At 42.7% G+C, this 26,338-nt stretch overlaps 1 protein-coding gene across 1 annotated transcript in view; it reads right to left on the bottom strand.

Moving 5' to 3' along the window:
- The window catches only part of HACE1 (HECT domain and ankyrin repeat containing E3 ubiquitin protein ligase 1), a gene marked incomplete in the record, with an annotated part of 1,502,717 nt that overhangs the window by 702,516 nt on the left and 773,863 nt on the right, over positions 1-26,338 (bottom strand). The window contains 1 exon segment of the mRNA XM_044065909.1: positions 19,527-19,864. Within this exon segment, the coding sequence (XP_043921844.1) occupies positions 19,527-19,864 (338 nt within the window).

Genomic DNA, 26,338 nt, shown 5'->3' with positions numbered 1-26,338 from the left:
CAGTGCCGTTCCAAAAAGAATAAGGCACCTTGGAAGGCACAGAGTCAATGGAAGGAGAGTACCTGGTCCTGGGGAGAACTATAGTGCTCGAGGCAGCCTGATCTGATTTTTTTTTTGTCTGATCTGAGAAAGTTGGATCCATTGCTTTTTTCCTCTGGATCTAAGGGTGAAGAACTCTGGGACCTTCTCGGATCCAATTTAGGTCTTTTTCAGATGGCTCAGAAGCGGAGGTGTATGAAGTGGAAGGCTTCGGAGATGAAAGCTTCAATCTTTAGCTTTACCTTTGAGGGACTCAGCCCCAGATATAGCTTCTCCAAAGGAAGATGACAGTAAACCTTTTTTTCTCATGACTAAAGCCCTAGGGTTGAAACTATTACAGATCCAGCAATCTTCTTGTAAATGTTGAAGCCCAAAGCAGTAAGCACAGTGTGCGGGGTATCTGATAATGGTAGTGTGTGCCCACACTTGACACACTTCTTAAATCCAGCACGGACTTTTTCAGATGTTATAGCAGAACTACTGAAAAAAGAAAAGATAAGAAATATAGGCTTTTTTGGGGGGAATGGAGAGGGTAGGGAAAACACCTGTGATGATAGGAGGCACTCAGTTATTTTTCCAGTTACCACAGTATCAACCTTATTACCAATGATATGAGGTACTGCCAGCACAGCTAGCTGGAATTCTGTAAATAATTATATGTCATTTGTGAATATTAAACTGATTTATACAAGATGCTTGTGTCACAAATGTATTAGAACTGTATGTCAAGTGTATATCAAACTGATTTGTACAGATGTTTGTGCTGAAAATGTATTTGTAAAGTGCTTGTGTTTAGAATGGATCAACACTGTATCCTACTGGAGAGAACACAAATGTACATGGCACTATTGTAACTGTTTAAATGTATTATGTTTTAACAGATAAAACTGGAAACCTCTGTCCAGCAAACTTTAAAATATATCTGAAATTAAATCACTTTATGGGCTAGGCCATAAAGATGCTATCTCGCAGGTTTCAATGTAGCCAGAGACACAAAGTCTGTACTACAAAGCTTTCTGCATTGTCTTTGGGATGAACTAACTACTACTATGGAAGCATGGATGATAATTGCTTTATTACTTTCAGCACCCGGTACAGATCTGAGCAAAAGCCCTTTTGTGTATTTTTATAAGTAGGTCCTAAATCCTGCTAGCTTCCAGCAATGGGGGTCTGCATGGGAACTAGAAGTCAGATGACCAGAAGTGATGTCATTCTGCTAGCTATCCCAGAAGTAATATTTCAGATGTTATTTTGAGAAGTCTCTTAATAAGATAGAGTATTCTGTTTGGGGCTTGACTAGAGAGACTGCTCACGTATTTCATCTTGCCTTGCCCAAGTAAGTTATTAGGGAATAGTATAATTCTCTTAGATTCAGTTAGGAATATAGTGAAGCTTAGTTTAAATATTGCCCATCAATGTTATTTTAAGTATTTCCTGTGATTTTGAACTCTGAAGTCACTGTGAATAGATATTTAGTATTGACTTTTTCTTTTGTTATTAAATACATTTAAAACTTTCATTGTGGCTGATCCTTGTAGAGATATTTATGTTTTGAGAGTATTTGCATATTTAATTGGTGACACTGTGTGGGCTGCTCTTGGTCAAACTACCATCTGTATTGCTATTCCTATTACACAGTAAAATTGGACACCCTTTGTTAAGGGCCTTAAAGTAGCTGGCAAGGGTACTGGTGGAAGTGATAACTACATTTTGGCAAAAGGGGGCATAGCTATTAAACCTGTGCCAGCCTTTCCCAGGTGTGTGTGTGTGTGTGTGTGTGTGTGTGTGTGTGTGTGTGTGTGTGTGTGTGTGTGTGTGTGTGTGTGTGTGTCAGCTACTTGGGCAGGGGCACAAAGCACTGGTTGGAGAGAGAAAATGTTGGAGGACTTGGCTTAGAACCCTGGCTAAGGACTCAACTCTACAGATCTGTCAGTAGAGAGTCTTATTGGGGATCCAGAGAAAGAGAGAGGAACCAGCCCCTGGACTGACTGTGCTCGATTGTGCTTGATGCAGACAGCTACATCTGGAGGGTACTGTATGTGTACCTGTTATCCTCCCAGTGTACGTTCCCCACAGGTTCCAGTAGTGAGGATTGAGGCTCTTTGATTACTGGCCCAGAGGAGGGGTGTCACTATACCAACTATGGTACTAAGGACTACACAACAATGTAGAAGGTAAAGGAATAAAGAAAAGAGAAATCACCAATGAAGAAAGAGACTGGAAGAAATTACCAACAATGGTAATTGAAGAGATACGAAAAACACAAGAGGGTAAGGAACATGTAAATAAGAGAGAATATCACAAAATATTATAAATTTTAAATAATATTAGCAAAAATAAGTTTTTTTAACAATCAAAAGTCACACTTGTCTGAGAAAGCTTGAGAGATAGGCTGACCACGTCTTTTCACGAAACCAGCAAATGGGACCCATGGTAACTTAGGGTTGGTGCATTATGGGTAAGGCAGAAGCTTGAGAGTTTTTGATTACCACAAATTTTAGTAACAGCCGAGTCAGATCCGAGGATCAGATCCTAAACCATCAGTTGGGGATAGAATGAAAATTGACAACATCAGATCGCTTGATCTGAACTGGCAATTTCAACTCTGCTATCTGAAGGACTAAGATTATCATGCTCTTGGTCATCTAGAACCAGTTTCCAAGAATACCTAAGCCACTTCACTTAACCCAAAATTCCCATCACATGAGACCATCTTCAGCAAACACTACTCAACAACAAAAAAACTTTAAACAAGACCACGTCCAAAACACCTTGAGGCAGGGGACAGAAAGCTGATACTGGTGACAGAGTTGAAACTACCAACACAGATTTAGCATTCTGGTAAGTATGCATCTTCTGTATCTGATCCAGGGAGTTTCAGCTCTATCAACCTGTCGGACTCAGTCTCGAGTTAAAATTCATAGGTGGCGCAAGATAAGATACCCTTAGTAACAAATGTTCCAAAGGCTGCTCTGGATCTCAAAGTGATACCCAATTTATATTATACTGAAAGGTACTCACCAATGCCCAAGTAGCAGCTGCACAAATGTCATTCACTGATGTATTCTTGAAAAAGGCTTGCAAGACAGCCACTGATCTTGCAGCAAGAACATGTGTACACTGTAGGAAGGACTTTCCATCCCTCAGATAATGTACTGAGTCAACCAAGAGGAAAAAAGAAGTTATGTACTCACCATAACGTTCCATCTGAGTAGCTCTACTTCATTTGTCTTCAACCTGTGGGATACCGGATCCGTAATGGATCCGAGCCAGCAACTTTACTAGCATCTGCTTCGAGCTCCAAGCTCCTCCCCTTACCCATAATACACCTCCACTACCTTCCAACACCCAGGTCGAGTTTGCTGAATCTTATACTGACAACTCACCCTGAAAAAAATACTTGCGACCTATAATTGCAGCCCGTAGGCTGTTCATATGCCAAGGTCCGGGGGAAGGAGGGAGGGACAATTGAAGACAAATGAAGTAGAACTACTCCGATGGAACGTTATGGTGAGTACATAACTTCTTTATCTGAAGTAGGTCTTCAACCTGTGGGACAGAGTCCCCAGCTACTAAACTCCTGGGAGGCCCTCAAGGAAGGATATTCCAGAGCACCGCGGGACCAAAGGATGCTCTCCTTCTGGAAGTCGAATCCAATTTGTAATGAGAAATAAACGTATGAAATGAGGACCAAGTAGCTGAAAAACAAATATCAATCCAAAGACACTCTAGACCAAAAAGCCGCAGATGTAGCCATTGATCTAGTGGAATGAGCTCTCACCTGACCCGGAGGAGATATGCCTCTGTCCTTATAGACCTGAAGGATGCATGAAGAAATCCATCTAGAAATAGTGACCTTGGAGACAGGTTTTCCCAAAAAAAAGGTTTATAGAAGGATACAAACAATTGATCAGATTTACAGAAATTTTTTGTCCTGTGTACATAGAATCATAACTGTCTATGAACATCCAGCAGGTGGAGTTCGTATTCCATCTTGTTAGTAAAATTAGAAAAGAATACAGGCAAATTGATGGTCTGATTTATACTGACTGGTGATGCCACCCTTAGGAAGAAAAGGATGGATTGGTCCGAAGAGAAACTCTATCTTTGTAAAAAATCATGTAAGCAACTTTGATGGAAAAGGCCTGTAGTTCTGAAACCCTTTTGGCAGAGATAATAGCCACCAGAAAAGCTCTTTTCCAAGATAAATACTTCAGATCTGCTGTAGCAGCAGGTTCGAAAGGTGGAGGGACCAAAGTTTGAAGAATCATAGTAAGGTCCCATGGGGGAACAGGATCCTTGACCTGGGGGCATAACAAAAAGGTGCCTTTAATAAAGGCTTTACACAGTCTAAAGGAGGCTAGAGAGGCAGAATTCTCACCCACGTGGAAATGAGAAATGGCAGCCAACTGAACCTTGACAGAAGAAGAACTAGCTCCATGTTGAAAAATATCAGCTAGAAAATCAAGAATGGTGGAAATAGGAGCCATGAAGGGGTCTAAACTCCTTTGAGAGGCCCAAAGGGAAAAACGTTTCCACTTGCTGCAATAAACTTTCCTGGTCAAAGACTTATGAGTAGCCACCAAAATAGACTTAACTGAGGAGGATAATCCAGGAGTTTTGGCATTCACGGGAACTGGAGCAGCCAAGCTGTGTGCTTCAAACTGTCTAGATTCTGATGAGGAATGCCTGAAATCAGATCCTGAATGGGATCCAAGATCCAAGGCAGAGTCAGAAGGTGAGACCAAAGGAAGGGAAACCATACCTGCCGAGGCCAAAACGGGACCGACGAGCTTTCTGTAGAAACCTCAGAATAAGAGGTACTGGAGTGTAAGCATACAGAAGACCGGAAGGCCAAGCATGAACTAGAGCATTTACGCATTGGAAGGAGATGCGAAGAGATCGCAGCAAGGTTGACCCCACTTGCGGAAGATCTGTTCTGCTACTGAAAGATTCAGAGGCCACTTGTAAGGCATCAGAATAGTCTGACTTAGCATGTCCGCTAGGATGTTGGACCGTCCTGGAATGTGTGTTGCGATGAGAAAATGACCAGTGGAGATCACCCATTCCCACACTCTCATGGCCTCGGGACAAAAGGGCTAAGATCTGGTCCCTCCCTGTTTGTTGATATACCAGACCACTGACATGTTGTCTGACTGAACTGCAATCGTTCCCAGAGGAAGAAAGGCATGAAGGGCCTGCAACGCTAGAAGAACCGTCCTCATCTCTTAAGACATTTATCTGCAAGCTGGTCTCTACAGGGGACTACAGGCCTTGGACTGTCCTGCCCGAACAATGCCCCCCCCACCAGAGTTGGGAGGCATCAGTGGTCACTGTGGCTTGGGCCAGGGCTGGAACAAAGGGTCATCCCTCCAAAATGTCTGGAGAACACATCCACCATATGAGGGATGACCGACAGACTCGACTGAGTTGAACTGGATATGCCAATGGCAGTTCCAACAGGGACCATTGTACAGCTAGAGTCCACTGTAGAATTCTCATGTGTAACCTGGCACATGGGAGAAAAGTTATGGTCACTGCCATAGAGCCTAAGGCCCGCAACACTGATTCCGCCATTGGGAGATGAGAGTGGTAGATCAGGGAGGCATGCATCCTCAGGGTTTGCACTCTCTCCGAGGTCAGGAAGATTTTGCACTGTAAAGTATCTATCCTGGCGCCAATGTAGTCTATCACCTGTACAAGATCTAGGAGTGATTTGGATGCATTGATTATGATCCACAAACGTAGGGCAATGAACAGGAAATAATCCCTGGTTTGGGAGAGTAGACACCTGGTGGGAGCAGTAAGGAGCCAATCGTCCAGGTACGGATAGACCTGAATCCCCTGAAACCTCAGGCGAGCTGCTACCACCGCCATCACTATGGTGAACACCCTGGGGGCTGTGATGAGACCAAAGGGCAGGGCTCGAAATTGGTAATGATCGATTCCTAGCCAGAAGCGGGGGACCTCCTGGAGCTTCTGTGCATCTTTATGTGATAGTAAGCATCCTGGAGGTCCAACGAGCACATCCAGTCGCTCTCTTGCAGGTACGGCATGATGGACTGTAGTGTGACCATCCAGAACTTCTCTTTGGCAACTGACAGGTTCAGGGTAGAAAGGTCCAGAATGGGCCTCAAGTTCCCCATTTTCTTTGGCACCAAAAAAACTTGGAGTAGAAGCCTGATCTGGACTGATCTGGGGGGACTTTTTCGATGGCTCGTTTTTCTAGCAGCTTGGAAATTTCCTGTGCTGCTGCCTCCCTTTGCATGGGTGGTACGTCCCGGAGGTGTTTGGAAGATTTGGGGGGACCCACAAAGGGGATAGAGTATCCTCTGGATATGATCTGAAGCACCCAGCGGTCTGATACTCCCATACCGCTAGGTGCAAGGACAATCGTCCCCTAACTGCCTCAAGAGTAGAGCAGTTAGGCCACCCCTCAGGGTTGCTGCCTGGGTCTGTCAGAGAAAGGTTCTTGAGGCCCAAAATTCCTCAGACCCCCTCTGCCTCTGGGCCGGCGTCCATTCTGTCCCCCTCTGCCTCTGGGGGAAGAAGAGCCCTGAGTGTCCCAGAAATACTGTGACTTCCAGAACCTCGTCTTCTTTTGCCCTCTCTGGTTCCGGGAAAAGGACCTTTGAGAGTTCGAGGAGTGGATTCCAACAGCAGACAGTGTCTTCTCGTCCTTCTCACTCTGGACTAACGTCTCTTTGACGGTCTTTCCAAAGAGAGTAGAGCCATCATAAGGGGCATTGGCAAAGGATGCCTTGAAAGGTTCCGAAAATTGACAATCTGAGCCAGGCGTTGCGCCTCATGGACACGCCAGACCCAGCTGCCCTAGCCACTCCTTCAGGAGCATGTGAAAGGAGTCGCATGGACATGTTGGATACTGCTTTCAAAGTGGCCATCCTCACAAATGAGACCCTGTCCTCCTGCAACATGGACTTAGGGGGAGACTCCTCCAGCTCCTTTACCAGGTCGCGTTGGAGTCTGGTGGCATGGGCCATGTAGTTCAATGCCCTAATAGAAAAGATAGCTGAAGCGTAAACCCGCTTCCCTAGACGGTCCATCATCTGCGACTCTGTCAGCAGGATGAACCGTGGAACTCTCCTGGGCAAGTTCCTTCTTTGTGGCTGCTGCTACCACCATAGCATCTACGGGGAGCCCTTGTACCATGCTGGCCTGTGGGAGGACTCAAAATTTTGCCGGGTCTTTTTGGAATTGGTTCCATGGTGTCTGGCTCCTTCCATACCCGCGAGGTCCTTCCATGCCCTCGAGGTGACCAGGTCCACCAAAGGATCCGCGAGAGGGGACACCCAGGAAGTAGATGAGCCCATGCCAAAAGCCTCTAGGAACACGGACTCAACATAAGAAGATTTGGGGGCAGACCAACCTCTTCGCTGGCGAAGGAATTTCCATGATGTCTCCATAGGAGACATCTTCGGGAGGTGACCTAGGGGAACCTTCTCCATTATCCAAGTCCATATGCAAAGTGAGGGACTCGGGGGAGTCAAAGTGCCCCCTCTTGCATGTATGCTTGCGAGGCAGCTCTCTACGGGGGAACTCACAAGCCACTTGTTCCTCAGGGGGAACCGTCTGGGGCTCCTCGAACATGGGCTGTCCCTCTGGTAAAATGATGGGGATCGTAGAAAAAGCCGAGGGGGTCTGAGTGGAGTCTGAGGGGGCATTCAGGGGTCTCCATTCAGTGGAAAAAACCCTTTCCACCATGTCAAATGCCAAAGGAGAACAAACCTCCTGAGAAACCAATATGGAGGCCAGTCTCCCCAGGTCCGACGAGAGAATCGGAGCTGGGCCTGAAGTGGACGGAGCTCAGAGGGAGAGAACTTGGCCCAACAAAGGCGGAGCCGATGAAAAAAGTTCCACTCCCTCAGATCTGACACCCAAGCCCCGGCTCCGAGAGCGGCTCGGATCCAAGCTGATCGGATCCGACATGTTCCAGTCAGCTGTCGGCATCGAGGAAGCATGTACAGTTAGCACCGACCCCCTGACTAAGGCCATCCTCAGATCCGAATACTCCGAACCCGATGGATGGATCGGAGAAGGAGATATCGGTTGGAAAAAAGGAAGCGAGCTCCCCCATCCTGAGGGAAAGGGGGCTGGCAAGATCCCCATCTGGATCAGAATATGAATGAACCTCATCATTTTATCCACATTGACCTCAGACAAAGACCGGGTGGACCTCGACGAGGCCACGGACTCCAACCTTGCGGATTGGGGCACCGAGGCCCTAGAAGTTGGGCGTGTCTCCCCCGGCTCCGGGGAGAACCTCTGAGATCAGAGCCAAGGGGAGTCACGGATCCTTAAGAGTCTTGACTGGTGAAGGGAGGTCTGGAGACCTCTTACGTTTTTCCCTCAACTTCGACTCTCTCTCCTTCTCTCTGCCCTTTTTCCTCTCTGTTTCCACAGGCTTTTGCACAGGAGGTTGAGTCCCAGCCTGGGAAGGAGGAGAAACCAGGGGAAGAGAAGAAGGAGAGGTGGCCACAGCAGCCACTGTGACCAAAGCCGAAGATGAAGCAACTGTCTCAGAAGGGGGGAAGAAGGCCTTTCAGGGCCAACTTGGCCTTCCTGTCTTTAATGGCGCGTGGGTTAAACCCCACACATACAGTGCAATATGTGCTCAGATGGGCCACGCCCAAGCATGTAACACACAGAGTGTGGCCATCCACAGGGGATAACTTATGGTCACACTCAGTGCATCTTTTGAATATAGGCTTATCAGCCATGGTATCAGAAGAAAGAATAACTGAAAAAAGAATGCTATTTCTTTCTTACTGAAACACCCACTCACCACACTCATACACACAGAACACACTGAGAAGGGGGGATGGGAAGCAAAACACACACAACTACTCTAAACTAAGCTAACAACTCTAAAAACTAGAAACTCGACGCACCAAGCGAGGGGAGGAGAAAGGGGAACCTACACTATCACTACCTAAAGTTTAGAGAGAAAAAAAAAAGAGATATTTTAAAGTTTTTAACCCACTTACAACCTGGAGCTCTAGAGATCAAGACGATTTAGCTATTCACAGCAAATGAGATATGGGGGTTGGAAGGTAGTGGAGGTGTATTATGGGTAAGGGGAGGAGCTTGGAGCTCGGAGCAGATGCTAGTACAGTTGCCGGCTCGGATCCGATAGGGATCTGGTATCCCACATGTTGAAGGCCAAATGAAGTAAACTACTTCAGATCAATTGTTTTGGAAGAAAATAACACAAACCATTGAAATTCCCACAACAGTTCCTTACCTACATCCAAATAAGTTTTGTGCTATTGGTGCACATCCACAAAGTGCAATAAATATTGAACAGTAACCTATATTTGAGTAACTCAGAAAAAAAAACAGGGAGGTCAATTAATTGATTAACACTGCACACGGTGTTGATCTTTGGCATAAAGGAAGGACTGGTACACACGAAAACTTTATTCACATTGAAAACAAGAGATGGTGGATGAGCACACAAGGCCAACAACTTTGAAGTCCTTTGTGCTGAGGTAAGTAATCCATGTAAGGCACTTCAAGTCTGCAGAAGAAGCTGTTTGAGATGGAGACAGATTAAGCTTTTCCAGCATGAAGTATAGGTCTCAGAGGAACAGCAGACTTAACCAGAGGATGATAAAGGAAGATTTGTGTCAGGAATTCTCTGCATACTTTTAACAAAGTTAGAGTACAAGAGTTTTTCCCTGGTGAAAATGTAAAACTGCAGCCAAGTGGACTTTAACAGAAGGGAAACTCATCCCAAATTAAATACCTGATGGAGGTAATTTAAGACAAAGGGCAGGGGCTGTAAATAGGTCTATGTCTCTTGCCATGACCCAATCTGGGACGTATACCAATTTCAAAAATTTTGTTATTCTGGTACCTGGTCTCTGGGTGGATGTCATGACATGGGCCACCCTCTGTCTGGTAAATAGGAACACTGGCTATTACTGGAATTGGGGAAATCATATGGGTTAATAACATCTCAGAGTCTAGGTCCTGATGAAGCCAACCAGATAGGTGGGACAGGAGACTCCTGGTAGGTCCCAAATGGAGAAGCCTGTCCAAGAAATCAGTAGAAACCACAACTGTCTAGGCTAAAAGGGAAGCTATCAGGTTAACTTGGCTTTCCTCCTTTTGGTCTTTTCAATAAATTTCAAAATAAGAAAAGGAATTCTGTAGCCACTGGATATAGTGTCTCTTATTCACTTGTCACATGCTACGGCCTGCTATAGAGACACATGAAAAAAGATGGTTTTTGACTGCCTCTAGGCAGTAGTAGTCAGGCAGTCCTCGGGGATTAAAAATTGCCATCCTAAGGAAGGACAACACGACCATTGATTGTTTTGCTGAAATCCTTTTCATCCCTTGGCGGCATGTTCATTCTAATAATTGCTGCTTCTTCTGCACCACTTTTCAAAACTTTGAAAAAAGTCATTTTTAGACCACTGAAACCAAAGCTGGTAGGGACTGTGAACCATCTTGGGAAATGGATATTGAACAACCTGAAACTTTAACTTTGAAGACAGTATTGCCCTCTTTCTCTATAAATCAGCTTTTATGGACTCACCAAACAGCAAGGTACAACAAAATGGGGTACTGATGACCTAAGATTCAGCCTTCACAGAGAAGTCAATCAAGCAGAACCAGGTGTACCAGCACATTGCAAGACTGACACCTTGGCTTTTACCTTCTACTGCACTGCGAGTCACACGGAGGGACAAGACTGAAACAGATCTTGAAGTTAAGAGTTGGAAGTGCAATTTAATCTTGACTTTCAAATTTTTCACCTACTCCAGATCTCTCTACAACCTCTGTAAGTGATCACAGTAATTTTATACCCTAAAGATAAAGATGGAGAACAAGAATAGCCCCTTTTCAAATCTATCCAAGTAACATGACTTCTTGATCTAGGGTACAAGGACTCTGACTCCACCTTTAGAGTTTTCTTAGAGTTCCCTACTGAATTTTGCAACAAGATGGGCAGTCTTTGGGTAGGTGAAGAATGCCATCTAGCCACTTATGAATAGAAAACATCAGAAAAGGATTCTTAAAAACACTGTCCATAACCAATTTAACTTTTTCATCCAGAGGTTGAACCACTCAAGAGGAAGAACTAGCTGTATGGAAGGCCTCCACCAGGGGGCACTCTGAATCAGAGAGGGTGTCCAGTGACCGTATAGCATCGGTTATAAGTTCAGGAAGCAAGGTGGAGGATTTAAACTCTTGTTTACCATCTATATCCTGGGTGGGAGACCATGAGGAAGTCCACATGATTCCTCTCACATGTAGCCTACTACACATGTTCCAACAAGGAAAGTACAGTTGTGTACCTACCATAAATGTAGATGTTCGAGTGTATTTACTGTTGCAGTCATTACTCTTGGGTTATCCTGCTGGCAGGCTACCCGCAGTCAGCCAGAATTCCAAAGTCTTGGTCCGGCGTCGGTTGCTGTCGCCTCTTCCCTGACGTCAGTGCGCCAGGGGTATAAAAGATGCAGCCGACGCCATTTTCTTCAGTTTTTCTTGCCCCAGATGTCAGGTGCCCCAAATAGGTAGGCTGAAAAATATATCAATAAGAAATGCTTGCACAAAAATAACATTTCCTTCATCTACAAGCAAATACACCAACAAGGTTGTATAGGATAGAGAAGTGCAGATAAGTCCCAACAAAGAGAAGGGGGATGGTGGGTGGGTAACCTGGACTGCAACAGTGAATACACTCGAACATCTACATTTACGGTAGGTACACAACTGTACTATGTTCATCGTGTTTCACTGTTGCAGTCATTACTCTTGGGTTGAATCCCAAAGCTGAGGATGGGTGGTTGGGCTAAATAGGATTAGGAGAGGCTATGAAGCCCTGCAGAACTGCAGTGGCGAAGCCTGCTCTGGACTTAGAGTAGAGAGGCAAGTGGTAGTGCTTTGTAAATGTGTGCACTGAACTCCAAGTTGCAGCCTCTAAGATTTCTTTGGTTGGTACTCCTCTGAGGAAGGCTGCTGAAGTGGCTGTTGCTCTGGTGGAATGAGGCCTAATGCCCTTAGGCACTGATTTGCCATGTTGAGAATAGTAGAAATGGATGTAATGGCCTATCCATTTAGAAATAGAGATAGCCTTTCCTTGTGATCCTGCAGCATATGACACTAAAAGTTGCTCAGTCTTTCTGAAATCTTTAGTTTTGCCCAAGTAGAAGCTTAACTGCCTGTGTATGTCCAAAGAATGCAGAATTACCCTTGTTCTGTGGATTTGGGTAAAAGGTAGGCAAGTGAATGGTTTGATTGAGGGCCACACTGGACACAACCTTAGGCATAAATATAGGGTTTGTCTTCAGAGAAACCCTGTCTGGATGAAAAATGATGTAAGGTTCCACAGCCATGAGTGCTTGTAACTCCGAGACTCGCCTTGCAGAGGTTATGGCTAGGAGCAGAGCTGTTTTCCAGAATACGAATTTAATATCCGCTGTTGATGCTGGCTCGAAAGGAGGCAGTGTGAGTTTTTCCAAAACATAATTGAGGTCCCAGGCCAGAATTGGTGCTCTCCTTGGAGGCCTAATGTTTTTGGCCCCTCTGGGGTACTGCCTTATTAAAGGATGAGAAAAGGTACGTGGTTCTGTACTGTAATGTGCAGAAATGGCAGAGGCATGAATCTTAATTGATGAGAAAGAAAGGCCTTTGTTCAGCATCTCAGTTAGGTATTGTAAAATCTGAGGAATATTTGGTACCGACAAGTCAATTCCTTGTTCCTGGTTCCAAGCACAGAATCTCTTTCATTTTTCTGCATAAGATTTTCTGGTACTGGGCCTCCTGGCCTCCAAGATAACATCCATAACAGCTTTTGAAAGAGGAGTTTTCTGAATGGCTACATTATCCGCCATGCTGCCAGATTTAAGGTCCTGAGTTGGCTGTGCAGGATCTGATTGTTTTGTTGGGTCAGCAAGTGAGAAGTTTGAGGCAATATCCATGCTGGACCTTGAGACAAGCTCTTTAGGATTGGGTACCAGTGCTGGTGTGGCCAGTCTGGTGCAATCAGAATCATTTTTGGCTTCTCTTGTCTGACCTTTAGGAGTAGTCTGGGAAGGAGAGGTAGTGGGGGAAAGCATATACTGTTAGATTTTTCCAGCTGAAGGATAGGGTTGTCCACTTTCTATGCTTGCTTGTGGTAAATCCTTGTGCAAAATCTTTGCAATAGACAGTTGTGAGGGGAGGCAATAGATCTATGTCTGGGCATCCCCATTTCCTTATTATCATCCTGAAGACTTGTGGATCCAGTTTCCATTCGTGGGGATCCATGAGGTTTCTGCTTAGTTCGTCTGCCAGAGTATTTGTTTTTCCTGGCATGAATTGTGCTTGCAGGTGAACTTGAAAAGCCAATGCTGTGTCCCATAAGGTCATTGCTTGTCTGCAGAGGGGGTAGGAATGAGTACCTCCCTGCTTGTTTATGTACCACATGACCATAGTGTTGTCTGTCTTTATCAGTAATTGTCCTGGATGAAGCAAGTCCTTGAAAGCTGTCAGGGCATTTTGAACAGCTAGCATCTCTTTTTGATTGATGTGAAGATGCATCTGGTTTGTAGGCCATGTGCCTTGAATACATTTTCCTGCCATATGGGCCACCAAGGCATAATCTGATGCATCCATTGTCAGTGTCTGTCTGGCTGTGGCTAAACTGAATGGCAGACCCTTGTTGTGGTGACAGGCTTCTGCCCACCATAGAAACTCCTGTTGTAGGCAGGGAATGAGTACAATTACTGTCTCCAGGCTGTGGCAATGCTGAGTCCAAACACTTTTCAGATACCATTGTAGTTTCCTCATATGCAGTCTGGCATATGGAATTAGTAGAATGCAGGATGCCATGAAACCCAAGGCCTGCAGGATTTTCCTTGCAGATAAGTGGGTTTTTGTTGCCAATTTCTTGAAGTAAGTAGTCTGTTTTTGCTTGTCTGGCGTGAGATAAGCCATCTGGGCAGTTGTATTTAAGCTTGCACCCAGGAATATTATCTCTTGAGAGGGTACTAGTTTTGATTTCTTTTTGTTTACTGTGTACCCTAGGCCAATTAGTTATCTTTTTACAAACGCCAGATGCTGTAGAAGAGTGTCTTTGTTCTCTGCTTGAATTAGGCAGTCGTCCAAGTAGGGATATATTTGAATTCCTTTTTGTCTGCAAAACGCAATTACTGGTGCCAGGCATTTTGTAAAGACCCTGGGCGCAGTAGATAAGCCAAAGGGCAGTGCAGAGAATTGGTAATGCATTGAGCCAGCTATGAATCTGAGGTATCTTCTGCAAGACTGTCTGCTTGGGACATGCAGGTATGCCTCTTTTAGGTCCAACGTTACGAGCCAAGCCCTCTTGCCCAACATGGGCAGTAGCTGCTGAAGAGTCAACATCTTGAATTTTGGAACTTCCAGAAACGTATTTAGTATAGACAGGTCCAGAATTGGTCTTCAGGTTTTGTCCTTCCTGGGTATTAGGAAAAGTTGGAGTAAAATCCTTGCCCCTGCTCTTGTTGTGGTACTTGCTGAATGGCCCTCATGTCCATGAGGGCTGTAATTTGTTTTTGTGCCTCTGTCCATTGATTGTGTGGCAGGTCTGGCATGCCCTTTGACCTTGGTAGAGTGTGAAAATGGAACCTGTAGCCTTGGGACACTATGTTCAGAACCCATTTGTCTTGGGTAAGCATTTGCCAATTTGATGAAAAAAGTGCTAGTTTTCCCCCTAAATGGGCTGTCAAAAGAAAACTGCTTGGAACTGGTAGTGGAAAGTCATTGGGACTGTTTTCTGTAAGGCTGTGATTTGTCTTCTCCACTTTTGGAGGTAGGAGCACCCCATTATTTAGGCCTGTATAAGCCTTGGGGCTGAGATCTGACTCTGGGACACCTGTATCTGCCTCTTTGTGGTCTGTCTGAGACTGGAAAGGACCAATTTTTAGAAGGCCAGTTCCTGCTAAACCTGGGTGGCTATACCAGTAAGAAATCCTTGACTGTCTGCATGGATTTTGCTTTATCCTCCATTTTTTCAACACCTCTTCTGCTTTAGTACCAAAGTATCATGCTGTAATGGTGCATCTAATAATTTTGCTTTAACATGATCAGGCAGATTTTGTTCCTTTAACCAAGCATGCCTTCTGATAACAGAACCTGTAACAGCGGCCCTGCAAGAGGCCTCCAGTGAATCATAACCACATTGCAAAGTATGCTTTCCCACTTGTTCAGTTGCATGCAATAAATCCTGCAATTCCTTGTTCTCTGAACATTCAGTATTTGCCAACATTTCCTGTTTAAGCAGCGACATTAAATATTGCTGATATTTAAGCATATGAAATTGACATTTTAAAGCCCTTACAGGCAGGGTGGCAGAAGTGTAAACTTTTTCCCCCATCTGTCTAGAGCCCTAGAATCCCTATCAGAGGGGATAGGGTTTTTTGCAGTGGAAGCTTTAACCCCCTTGGGACCCTGAGATATAGTTTCTGGGTCAGCAGCGGGGTTTTTATATAGGAATTTATGAGAATCCGGGACCCTGTAGTATCTGACTGGCTTAGCAGGTGCAGGGGGTAAAGAGTCAGGGGACAGTCCGGACTCTGAAAATACATCATCTACAATGTCTAGAACAGGTGGAATAGCAAGGGGTCTGTGCTGAGGAAGAAGCAGGAAGTCTCTGAGCCTTTTCTTAGACTCAGAATAATCTTGGCTCTCCCAGTGGAAATGCTCCCTCATAGTATGCAGTGTTTCCCCAAAAGTATAGTCCTCAGGAGGAGAGGCTGAAGGAATGGATTCTTCAGCATCAGAATCCTCATAGGGAAACATGGAGTAATCCTGTTCAGAACAGGAATCAGAGGTAATAGATACCTGATCAGAAGAATCATACTCTGTCTCTTGCCTAGGCCTCTTATCAGGAGGGGGATGGGAGCCCCTGATCAAAGTAATTAGGTCTTTGGCCATTTTGAGCAACTGTTTTTTTTAGGCATGGAAGTCTGAATAGGCGAATGCTGTAATTGTTTTTGTCTTTATAGCTGCTTTAGTCTTTGTCTTTCTAGCTGAGGATGGCTTAACATATAGTTGTGTAGGTCTGAAGACACCCTCAGAAGCCGATGCCTGCTCAGCGGCTCTGGACCCATCTGAGGGATTGATTTCCGAGTGTCCAATACCTTGAGTTACCAGAGGCCCAGTCGGCTCCACGTGGGAGTCGGTAGCGGCCTGTGGCTCTGAGGTAGCGGGCTCCAGGGGCTGTGAAAGCGCCTCACTGAGAACCGGTGACTGGCCTAGAAGAGGCTTTGTCGTCAGTTTTGGACCTCGGATGCCTATCCTTGTCCTTCCATTTTTTGTAAACTCCGGTTGTCGGCTGTTCTGCCAGCATTATATAATTAAATCTTCGGCCAAAGTAATGAAAAGCAAAATCAAACTGACGCTTGATAGTGCGTTTGTTGAATCTAGCACAAAACCAACAGCTAGCAAGGTTGTGATCAGGGCCTAGGCAAGGAATACAGTATGAGTGAAAATCCTTATGAGGTATTTGCTTCCCACAAGAAATACAATTGTTAACTTTTTCTGACATCGGTCTGGAGCAAGAAAAAAGTTTCCCCAACGGGGTACTTAGCTTTAATGAAGACTTCGGTTCTGAAATTCAGATTTGAAAATCTCAGGAGTCGGCTGACCGGCACTTGTGAACTGCTTTTGCTTCAGGCACCGCACGGCAAGAAAGACTGAAGAAAATGGCGTCGGCTGCATCTTTTATACCCCTGGCACACTGACGTCATGGAAGAGGCGACAGCAACAGACGCCAGACCAAGACTTTGGAATTCTGGCCGACTGCGGGTAGCCTGCCAGCAGGATAATCCAAGAGTAATGACTGCAACAGTGAAACATGATGAACATCAGTCCACACAGAAGAAAGACTGAGCTAAACAAGAGACTGGTATCTTGTCAATGGGTCAAAAAGGGAGGCAAGGCTGATGCAGGCAAAGCTGGAACCAAGTAACACATACTCTGAACTGCACCTGGCAGGGACCTGGGCATGCATGCCTGCTAGAAGGCATTGGGACCTGTCAACTCCACTCCTGAGACTGAAGTCAATACAACCAAGGAGCTGGAAACAGCCACGTCAGTCCCAAAATCTGATTCCAAAAAAAGTCAACTCCAAGGACAAAGTCCACCAGATGGTTTAGAGACTCAAGGCTGACAAGAGACATGGTCACCTCAGCTAAGGTTGAAGATGCTGCTGTGGAGTGCTGAAAAACCAAGTTCAGATAACAATTACTCACCCTGAAACAAAAAAGGCCAGTGGCAATCTGAAAGCATCAATCCCCCTCATGCCAAGATGGGAATCAGCCAGAGAAGGTTGAGTTCAAGGCCCCATTGCTGACAACTGAATCAACACTGAGGCAAATGAGGCTGAGGCACTGATTCTGAGGTAGCCATCAACACTATCACTAAAATAAATGGATTGACCAATGGTTTTGATGGTAATGGGACTCGAACAAAGTCCAGTGAGGAAAGGTCTGTCTGAAAAATCTGGCAAAGACAGTGCTTGGAAACCTCTGATGTTAGCAGTGGATGAGATCTAGGACCAAATCTGCTGCATTTGAAAAAGGTCTGTCATACCTATTTTTCAGTTATTTGTAAGGAAAGAGAGCTATAACGTCCACCAGACACCAAAAAGGTGGGCCTAGGTGTCCTTAACTCTGGTTTGGGTGCCACAAAATCCATGGGTTTTGGAAAAGACAGCAGCGCGGGGGGTCTTCTTGACTTGAGCAACACATGCACATTGTCTGGCAGAAACGAGCTTAAAAACTACACCTCCAGCAGCAGATTCCAACCATGGCTTCTTTGCAACACTAAGGGAAATCCTTAACAGCAGGAGCTTTCCATTTTAGGAAAGATATGGAAGTAGCTGGGAAAGGCCTAGACTCAGAAGTTTGTATTGCTCTCAGTTTTTTTTCCAAGTTCTAATCTATTTTTGTGATCTTTTAAGGTAGATGGCTTGAAGAAAGTGCAAAGTAAACAATCTTTTGAAAGCTGTGCCTCACCAAGGCAATTGACAATTTTGAATGTTTGACCTGTGGAGGAATCCTGGTTCCACTAGAGTATTTCTTGAAGGCACGGCAGTCCTTCCCTTTATACATGAGTATACAGAACTGACAAACTATGCAAATGCAACAAAGATTTTCAGAAATCAAACAGCACAAACTTTACCTGTTACACTTTTAAACAAATAACAAACACAATGCACACCAATGAAATACCTTACCAAAAAAATACATAAATATATAAAAACGTGGAACACCTGAAAAACTGCACCAAAATGATGAGGGAGGGGAGAACCTGTCTAACACTTTCACAGGAAAGCATCCAGAATTCCCCTGAAACTGGCAAAATGAAGAAAAGGGACCAATCTGACAAGAGTTCTAAAGAAACTCACTAAAAACACAGTACAAACCACTCTCACCTACAGTTGGGCAAGCTTGTCCAGACCAAGACTCCAGCTGGTGAACATCTAGTGCACCTAATGGGTGTCACTACTGTCACAAGGTATAGCTGCCCCCCCCAATCAGGGTGGGCAAGTCAGCAGCAGCTGCTCAATCTCATCCCACCTGTCCAACACAGACAGGCACCCGAGCTGTTAACAGAACTAGGATCGCCTAAAAATTAGGCAGGGCTTTATCCCTCTACATTATGAAGCTGGCCTACTCTGTTCAAATCTTAATAAGAATGTGGAAAATTACACACACACACACACACACACACACACACACACAAAACTACAAGCAGTTTAATTCAAAAGTAAAAAAAAAAACATATACACATGTATTTAAAGTAAACTCTCAGTTAACTGGGACTCGAGCAACCGGCAAAAAAAAAAAATAGAAGAAACGCAGCACAATTTTCATGTGTTGCACTTTCTGTTTTCCCCCCTGCAGAAATATACCTTAACACATTCAGAGTTTTAGAGTTTTAAAAAGGAAGACAAGAATAAATCCCCTTTCTCCCCAACCTGAGAACAAGTCAAACCAAACAAATAGTATGAGGTACAGTGTTAGTCAGGCCTATTTTTAATAGTAACTCTCAAGCAACCAGAAACTACAGTTATCCGGCATCTACCAATCCCATGGGTGCCAGTTAACTGAGAGTTTATTGTACAAGTATAGTTTGGTCCTCTCAGCGGATATACATACTAACACAGGTCACACACCACACCTTAGAGAAAGTTTGTATTTCTTTGGTGGGGAGTGAATTTCAATTTGGGATTTTGGGCTACAAGCTGAAGTGAGCAGTCTTGAATACTTCAGGTTCGACTCATCTGCAAAACCCTAGCTTTACATTTTTAACATGTTATTGCTCGTAAATTCAGTTTAAAGTATAAAGGTTAGGGAATGGAAGTAAGAAGCAAACCACTTTCTATTTTACAATGCAAACACTGCTGTTTTGCTTTTTCTATCATCATAGAACTACTACATATATTTAAAAGAAGCAAACCATGCAGAGTGCCAGTTTTCTCTTACCCATGAGGCATCTGACAGGAACAGCACATATAAAATGTCTGAATAACAGCACTCAGTCTGTTTGCTGTAACAGAGATGACATCCTGGCAGTCTGCACTACCTTCTGGTTTCTCAGCGACCATGTTTAATGACGATTTCTCCATGCTTGCTGCGCCTTTCATGTCTTCCATATCAATGATGTCTGGAAGTCCAGCAGAACTAGACACTTGTTCATCAGACCTCCTCCGTTTTAGAAGAAGTGAAGCAATGTTATTCGTACTGGCCATTTTGTTCTTTTTCAATTCCGTGCCAATCAGAACCAGCCATTCTTCTAAAGAATGCCAAAGTAATTCTAAGGGCTAGTAAGAAAAACAACAAAATTGTCAAATTGTAAGAATCACTGCTTGGCTAAATCAGAATCAAAAACATCTACTTAAAAACACCATAGCAACTAAACAGCAACAGGAATGAGAACATAAGAGTTAATTCCTTCCTACCTAATGTATAAAAGATCCAAAGTTCTGATGATCTTACAACATATTCGATAAGGCAAACCTAGTTAAAACTAGCAAGGACACTTGGATGCCCTAGACAGAAAACTCCCTCCATTCCCTCAAAAGCTGTCTTGTGCAGAAGTGTTCTTTCACCGACGACTTACCTTGTACAAAGCATTAAACAGCAGTAGAACAAACTTTGATATACTAAGAGGAGGGTTCAGAGCTGCTGCAAACATGACAAATGCAGCTGTAGTGCACGTGTCAACTCAATCAACAAGTTATCCAAATTCTAACTCTACCGCAGGGCTGTGCATCGGTCAAATGGCACTCAGCACAGAGGAAGTGGACAGAGAACAATGAATCAGGAATATATCTAGTTTATATAAGTGATTCACTGAATGCTGATCTATACCAGCAGCTCTGAGAAGGAAGCAGCTAGACCGCTCAAGGTTTTGGAGGTTGTCATATAAAGACACACAGAAAATGGACTTAGACAAACCAATTCATTACACTGCTGTAAAGTGGTTTGGGTGTAAAATATACACGATACAGCATGACAGTCTGTGAATCCTATTATAACAATAAAAAATAACAGTTCAAGTGTTTCATCTAACAACTAACATTGGACTTCATGACATTTGAAGAATCAACACCACCTTCTGGTTTACATAAGCAACAAGATATCAATATGATCAGATATAACCAATCAATGCACAAAGTGCAAACAAGTTAAAAAATGTTGAAAAACAATCCATACTATAAAAACACAAATATAAAAAAATACTAATGATAATTATAAATGAATACACAAGTTAGTTTTCCAAGGTGCAGGACTTTAACATGCATGTGATGTTTAAAACAGTGTTTAACCCAAGGAATGTAATGGCAACGGGTGGTTGACAGATGCATGCCAGCATACAAGCTACAAACTACGGGGTCAGTGAAGGCCCAGCACACTATTCAGCTGCACGTACCAAATCTAATCCAGAAAAGCAGTGATGGACACAAAAGGAAGGCAGTGAGCCTGTCATTATCCCAACTCCTGCAAACACCCCAACACCACAGACACACATGCACACAAAAAAAAACTAAGTAGACAGACTATGGTGAAGAAGCATCACCATAATGTTGTCATAGCTTTTATTGCTCACAAAATATTCACATTTATTTATCTTATGCTTTTGAAGTCGATTTTTCATAAAATACTCTGTAAAGCAAGGATATGTGTAGGCTGCTAGAAATGTGTCATTCCACACCACAGCGGTGATAATGAGTTGCTAGATGTTAAATGTAGTGATGACTAGACAAAACACTTTGCATTCTTTATTATGATAATCCTTAGTGCAGTACACTTCTTAGCTGATAGCTATCAGAGTTCAAAACATTGCAAAAAAATGTGACCTTAAGTCAGGACAGCCCTCATGTTTACCACACTTCCCAACCCCTGCATATTTAACCATGGCAAGCAATACCTTAAAACTGTTATTTCTATCTCCCTTCTTAGGCTGTGTACATCTTATGGGCAATGCTCCCTGCTTCTGTTGCCCCCCCCCAACACAAACAAACAAACAAACAAACAAACACACACACACACAGCACACATTTTTCTGTTAGCTGACACAGTAGGGATGCATGCCATCTGCAATATTTATCAGCAAAGTAGTGCTGTTAGTGATATTTGGTTGGTGGCTTGTGTACTGGTGGGTGTACTGCTGACCTTCTACCAGAAATCTATTCACATCTAGAAATTTTTGCCAATTATTTTTTCAGTTTTTAAGTTTCACATCAGTACTGCTCCCCCAACCTGCTAAAGTCTGACAAGACTACACATATAAAAGCTGATAAAGGGAGCTCAACTGTGCTGATGAATGTTTTTAAATTCAGCAGTACTACAGAACATTTGTTAGCTTATGCCAACAACTACATGGAGGTTAATATGAGAGGCATTTTAGAGCTCAGGGATCAGCTGAAGTTACCAATGAGAAAATTATAAAAAATTACTTGGTTGCTCTCAGGTCAGGAATCCTTTTCAGTATCTCGAGTGCAAAGCAATAAAAAAGCACCTCCTTTCAGACCCCAAGTTTCTCCAGAGGATCCAAGAATTAATCACCTGCACCATCCCTCAAATACAAATGAAACCACCTTTTGGTGAAAGATACGCTCTCGTTTAACATAGACACATGGATACCTGTGGCTCTTTCAACAATAAAAGACACAAACAAAATGTCTAGACTACTCTTATAACTTTTGAATGGAAAGCACTGAAATGCTAAGATGATTCTTGACAGTTAGCCACGGTGACATTTGCACCACTAATTAACAGTTAGTTTAGCCATGGTGACATCTGCACTACTTGTGTTTAATTTTAATTTCAATTTAAATTAATTTAAATTTTGAACTTAATTTTGAATAACTGATATTTTCAACAATCAAATGTCTGCACTTTCACAGTGACTGGCTATGTCTAATCATATGACTGCCCAATTCTTATTTATACCAGAGAAGGCAACGACTCTTCAAAGTCTGATGAAAGTGTTCTGCTGGATGAAAACACTTGAACTCTTACTTACTTTAATAAAGCATATAGCTGATGAACTCCTTCGCAGCTTTTATTTTGTTTATTATTCTAGCTTTTTAAGTACATTTGGTCATATCCAGTTTGGTTCCTGTGCACCTTATGTAACATGGTACTGCAAGTAGTTGGGAAGAGAAGTTAAACTGGTCTGCTATAAGAATCTGATACATAACATACTGAAAGAAAAGTGGATGAGTCAAACTTTTCAAACGATTTTGCTGAAACTGCAGATAAAATAAAGAATAAAGTATTGCTTTTATGGGGGAGCATGTACCCCCTTACTTGTACATATTTAAATATGCAGTTGCTGTTGTACAACTTCAGGGAATAGTGAAACCTCCAGTAAGGGTGAAAAACAGCTTACACAACTCAGATCTTACAGTGCAGATCAATGGAAAACATTCCAGGAGACAGAATCAAAGAAACTGCATGCAATTAGTTACCATTCACTAAATTATAGACATCCCATGTAAATAAAAATATCATAAAATGCTCAAGTGATGGGGGTACACAAACGTGATTAACTACATCCTTACTCAGTGGACAATAATGTTAAGACATCAGGCACAAGTGCCTCTTGTCAAAGGTGACCCCACAGGACTCTGATAAAGTGATCTACTCTGTTACACAATATGCAAGTGGTGACTTAGGGAAGCAAGCCCACAAATAGAGTAAAGCATCTCAACAACTTACAGGCTTAACTTTATTTGCTATACTGCTACATACATCCGGGGTACAGCTACATACAATGCGAAAGCAAACAAAGCAGGTAGCATGGGGGCTACACAGCTATACTGAGGGTGCACAAGGCACAACTACACACCCACATTAGGAACAGCACATAAGTTAGTATGGAAGAGTATTACTTTCATGCCTTTTCTTTATGTATTTATTGACAGGTGAATACCGGGAAAGTCCAACTTGGGAAGAAGCCCATTTTCAGCGGAGGCCAAGGGAGAAAAGCTCCAAATTATTGCAAAACATTTAAGCACAATAATTTTACAATCCTCAAAAATAAAAACATCTGCAGATTAAATAATTATAATAAATTAGACATACTATAAAATACATTTGTTACGGAAACAAGGTATATGACAATCATTTCATATTTAGAGAAATTTTAGACAGTTTGTAGAGAAATTAAAGGTAAGCCAGTCTAATACAAATAGGAATTGCAATAGAAGTGAGGGAAAAACAGCCTTATGATATATTTAGACAGAAATTCTGGCTGTAAGGAAGTTAGTGAAGAAAGGAGAGTAAAGAGGTATAAAGAATAAAAATGTACTTGTTCATACTTGTTCTCTCATAAATCAGGAAGTATCAGAATTCTATCCAAGGTTAGAGAAATCCCTACAATTCATAAACTACTCGTGGCTACTGAAGTTTTTAAGAGTTATTCTGGTAAAAATAAATGGGAAAATGCCCTGACACTAAATTTCCCTGACCACCAGTGGATTACTTTCAGTGCATTACAAAAATACAGAAGTCCACACAAAATGCTTCAATACAATATAAATCATGGTGGTGCTGCAGTAGCGTTGTCGCCTCACAGTAAGACGCTGTCCTGTTCGATTCTCAGCTAGAGCGTCTTCTGTGTGTAGACATGCGTGAATGGGCGTACCTTCATTGAAGGTTGTGCGTCAGGGCCGGCAACTCGGCATGTAAAAATCTACTGCCAATCATTAGCGGACCGGAGTTCTGCTGTGGCGACCCCTAACTGGGAAAAGCCCTAAGACACAACACAACAACAATATAAATAATTTTTGGAATACATTTTACACAATATAGACTACTTGATGAAATATCTTAACACGTGACAGTGTTGGCACAGTCAACAAAACTCATGTTAAAATTATGCACTGCTGGTGGAAATATGGATGCAGGACTATTGGAAATTAACATGCAAATGGATATCAACTTTAATTAAAAAAAAACATGCATTTAAATCTTGAAATGTTTTTTGTTTGATATGTTAATTCAGTAGAAACTAAATGTACTACATTTATCTACAATGGTTACTTACAGTATGACATTAAAACACTAGAAAGATACATCTATGTCTTTAATAAGACTGTTATGAGTGGTGGTCTTTATATTCTATACATGTTAATGGCTAGTAGAAACACATGTAATCTTTTTATATTTCTCTCTCTTCCTTTTCTCTTTTCCTTCTTTTCATGATATTACTGTCATTTTCTTCTACGTACTATGTGTGTGTGTGTCCGTCTATAGCCATATAAAACAGAGCAGATATACTTCTATTTACATGTATGAAGGAACTGAAAATAGCTGAATGCCCCTTTGGTTGACATCTGTTTACCGAGAAAGTTTAGTGAATTAAACAGAGTGTGAGATATTTCACAATTTTGGGGGTTGAGAAATATACCCTTTCCCTGACCACACAATCTTGGGGTTAGTATACACAACTTGCGGAGGGGCTTCCCCATGCAAAGACACTATTCTTTAAACTTCACTTTTGCATGCACCAAAACATTTGCAAGGCACATATGTAGTAGCATGCCGACATTTGTTAATTCGACCTTTTGTAGTTGATCTGATGAATGTCAATAACCGAGTCATTCGATCTTATTCAGTAGACCCATACATATCTATACTGGATACTGATATATCTATCTATATCTAATATATATATATATATATATATATATATATATATATATACACAGTTAATATAAAAAGTGTACACACCCCTGTTAAAATGCCAGGTTTTCGTGATATAAAAGAATAAGACCATAATAAATAATTTCAAAACTTTTCCCACCTTTAATTTGACCTATAACCTGCACAATTCAATTGAAAAACAAACAAACAAACCTGTTAGGGAGAAAAAATAAAAAAAATATACAATAAGCTGGTTGCATAAGTGTGCACACCCTTAAAACTAATACTTTGTTGAAGCACCTTTTGATTTAATTACAGCAAGAATTAAAGATACAGATATATATATATATATATACATATATATATATATATATATATATATATATATATATATATACACACATACACACACACAAATATATATATATATATACACACACACAAACACACACACACACTCACACAATATCAAAATATCAAAAACATAAAAACCCTAACACCCTCCTAAAGTATAAGCAACTATGAAACACTGCAAAAAAGCTAATAATTAAAGACTGCAAAGCCCACTACTCCAAACTCCAGTCCTTGCAATCAACAAATTCAAAAAAATTCTGGGACTCCATCTCATTCATGAAGCATCCTGGCAACAAAGAAAACTCCTGCCCAGACCTCAACCTTTCCAACCTTGAAACAGCCAGCCAGTTCAGCTCATTCTTCATAGACTGCACAGCTAAACTATCAGCCTCCTTTCCACCCCCCCTCCTCCACCACCACCCCCTCCTGCCCGGACCACCAACCCAAACATCAACTTTCATCCACATCCTTCTGCCTCAAGTCCATCCCCACAAGCAGTATAAGAAGACTTCTCCTCAAACTCAAACCCTGTTGCAATGCACCCGACAACCTTCCACCCACCTTCCTCAAACAATCTGCAGACAGCATTGCCCATCCCATCTCTATTTTTATAAATAGATCTATACAAGAATCATACGTCCCTTCTATCTGGTGCCATGCTTACATCATCCCCCTCCACAAAGGTTGCAAAAATAATGACACCACCAACTTCAGGCCTATTGCCATCCTTTTCCCTCTTTCCAAAATACTAGAGAAAACAATACAAGCACAACTCATGGCACACC

The sequence above is a fragment of the Protopterus annectens genome, chromosome 1.part0 (genome assembly GCF_019279795.1).
Source record: "Protopterus annectens isolate FY-2018-M chromosome 1.part0, PAN1.0, whole genome shotgun sequence".
NCBI lineage: Eukaryota > Metazoa > Chordata > Ceratodontiformes > Protopteridae > Protopterus > Protopterus annectens.
The sequence above is the reverse complement of the archived record's forward strand: the minus strand, read 5'-3'. Positions and strand labels throughout refer to the sequence as shown.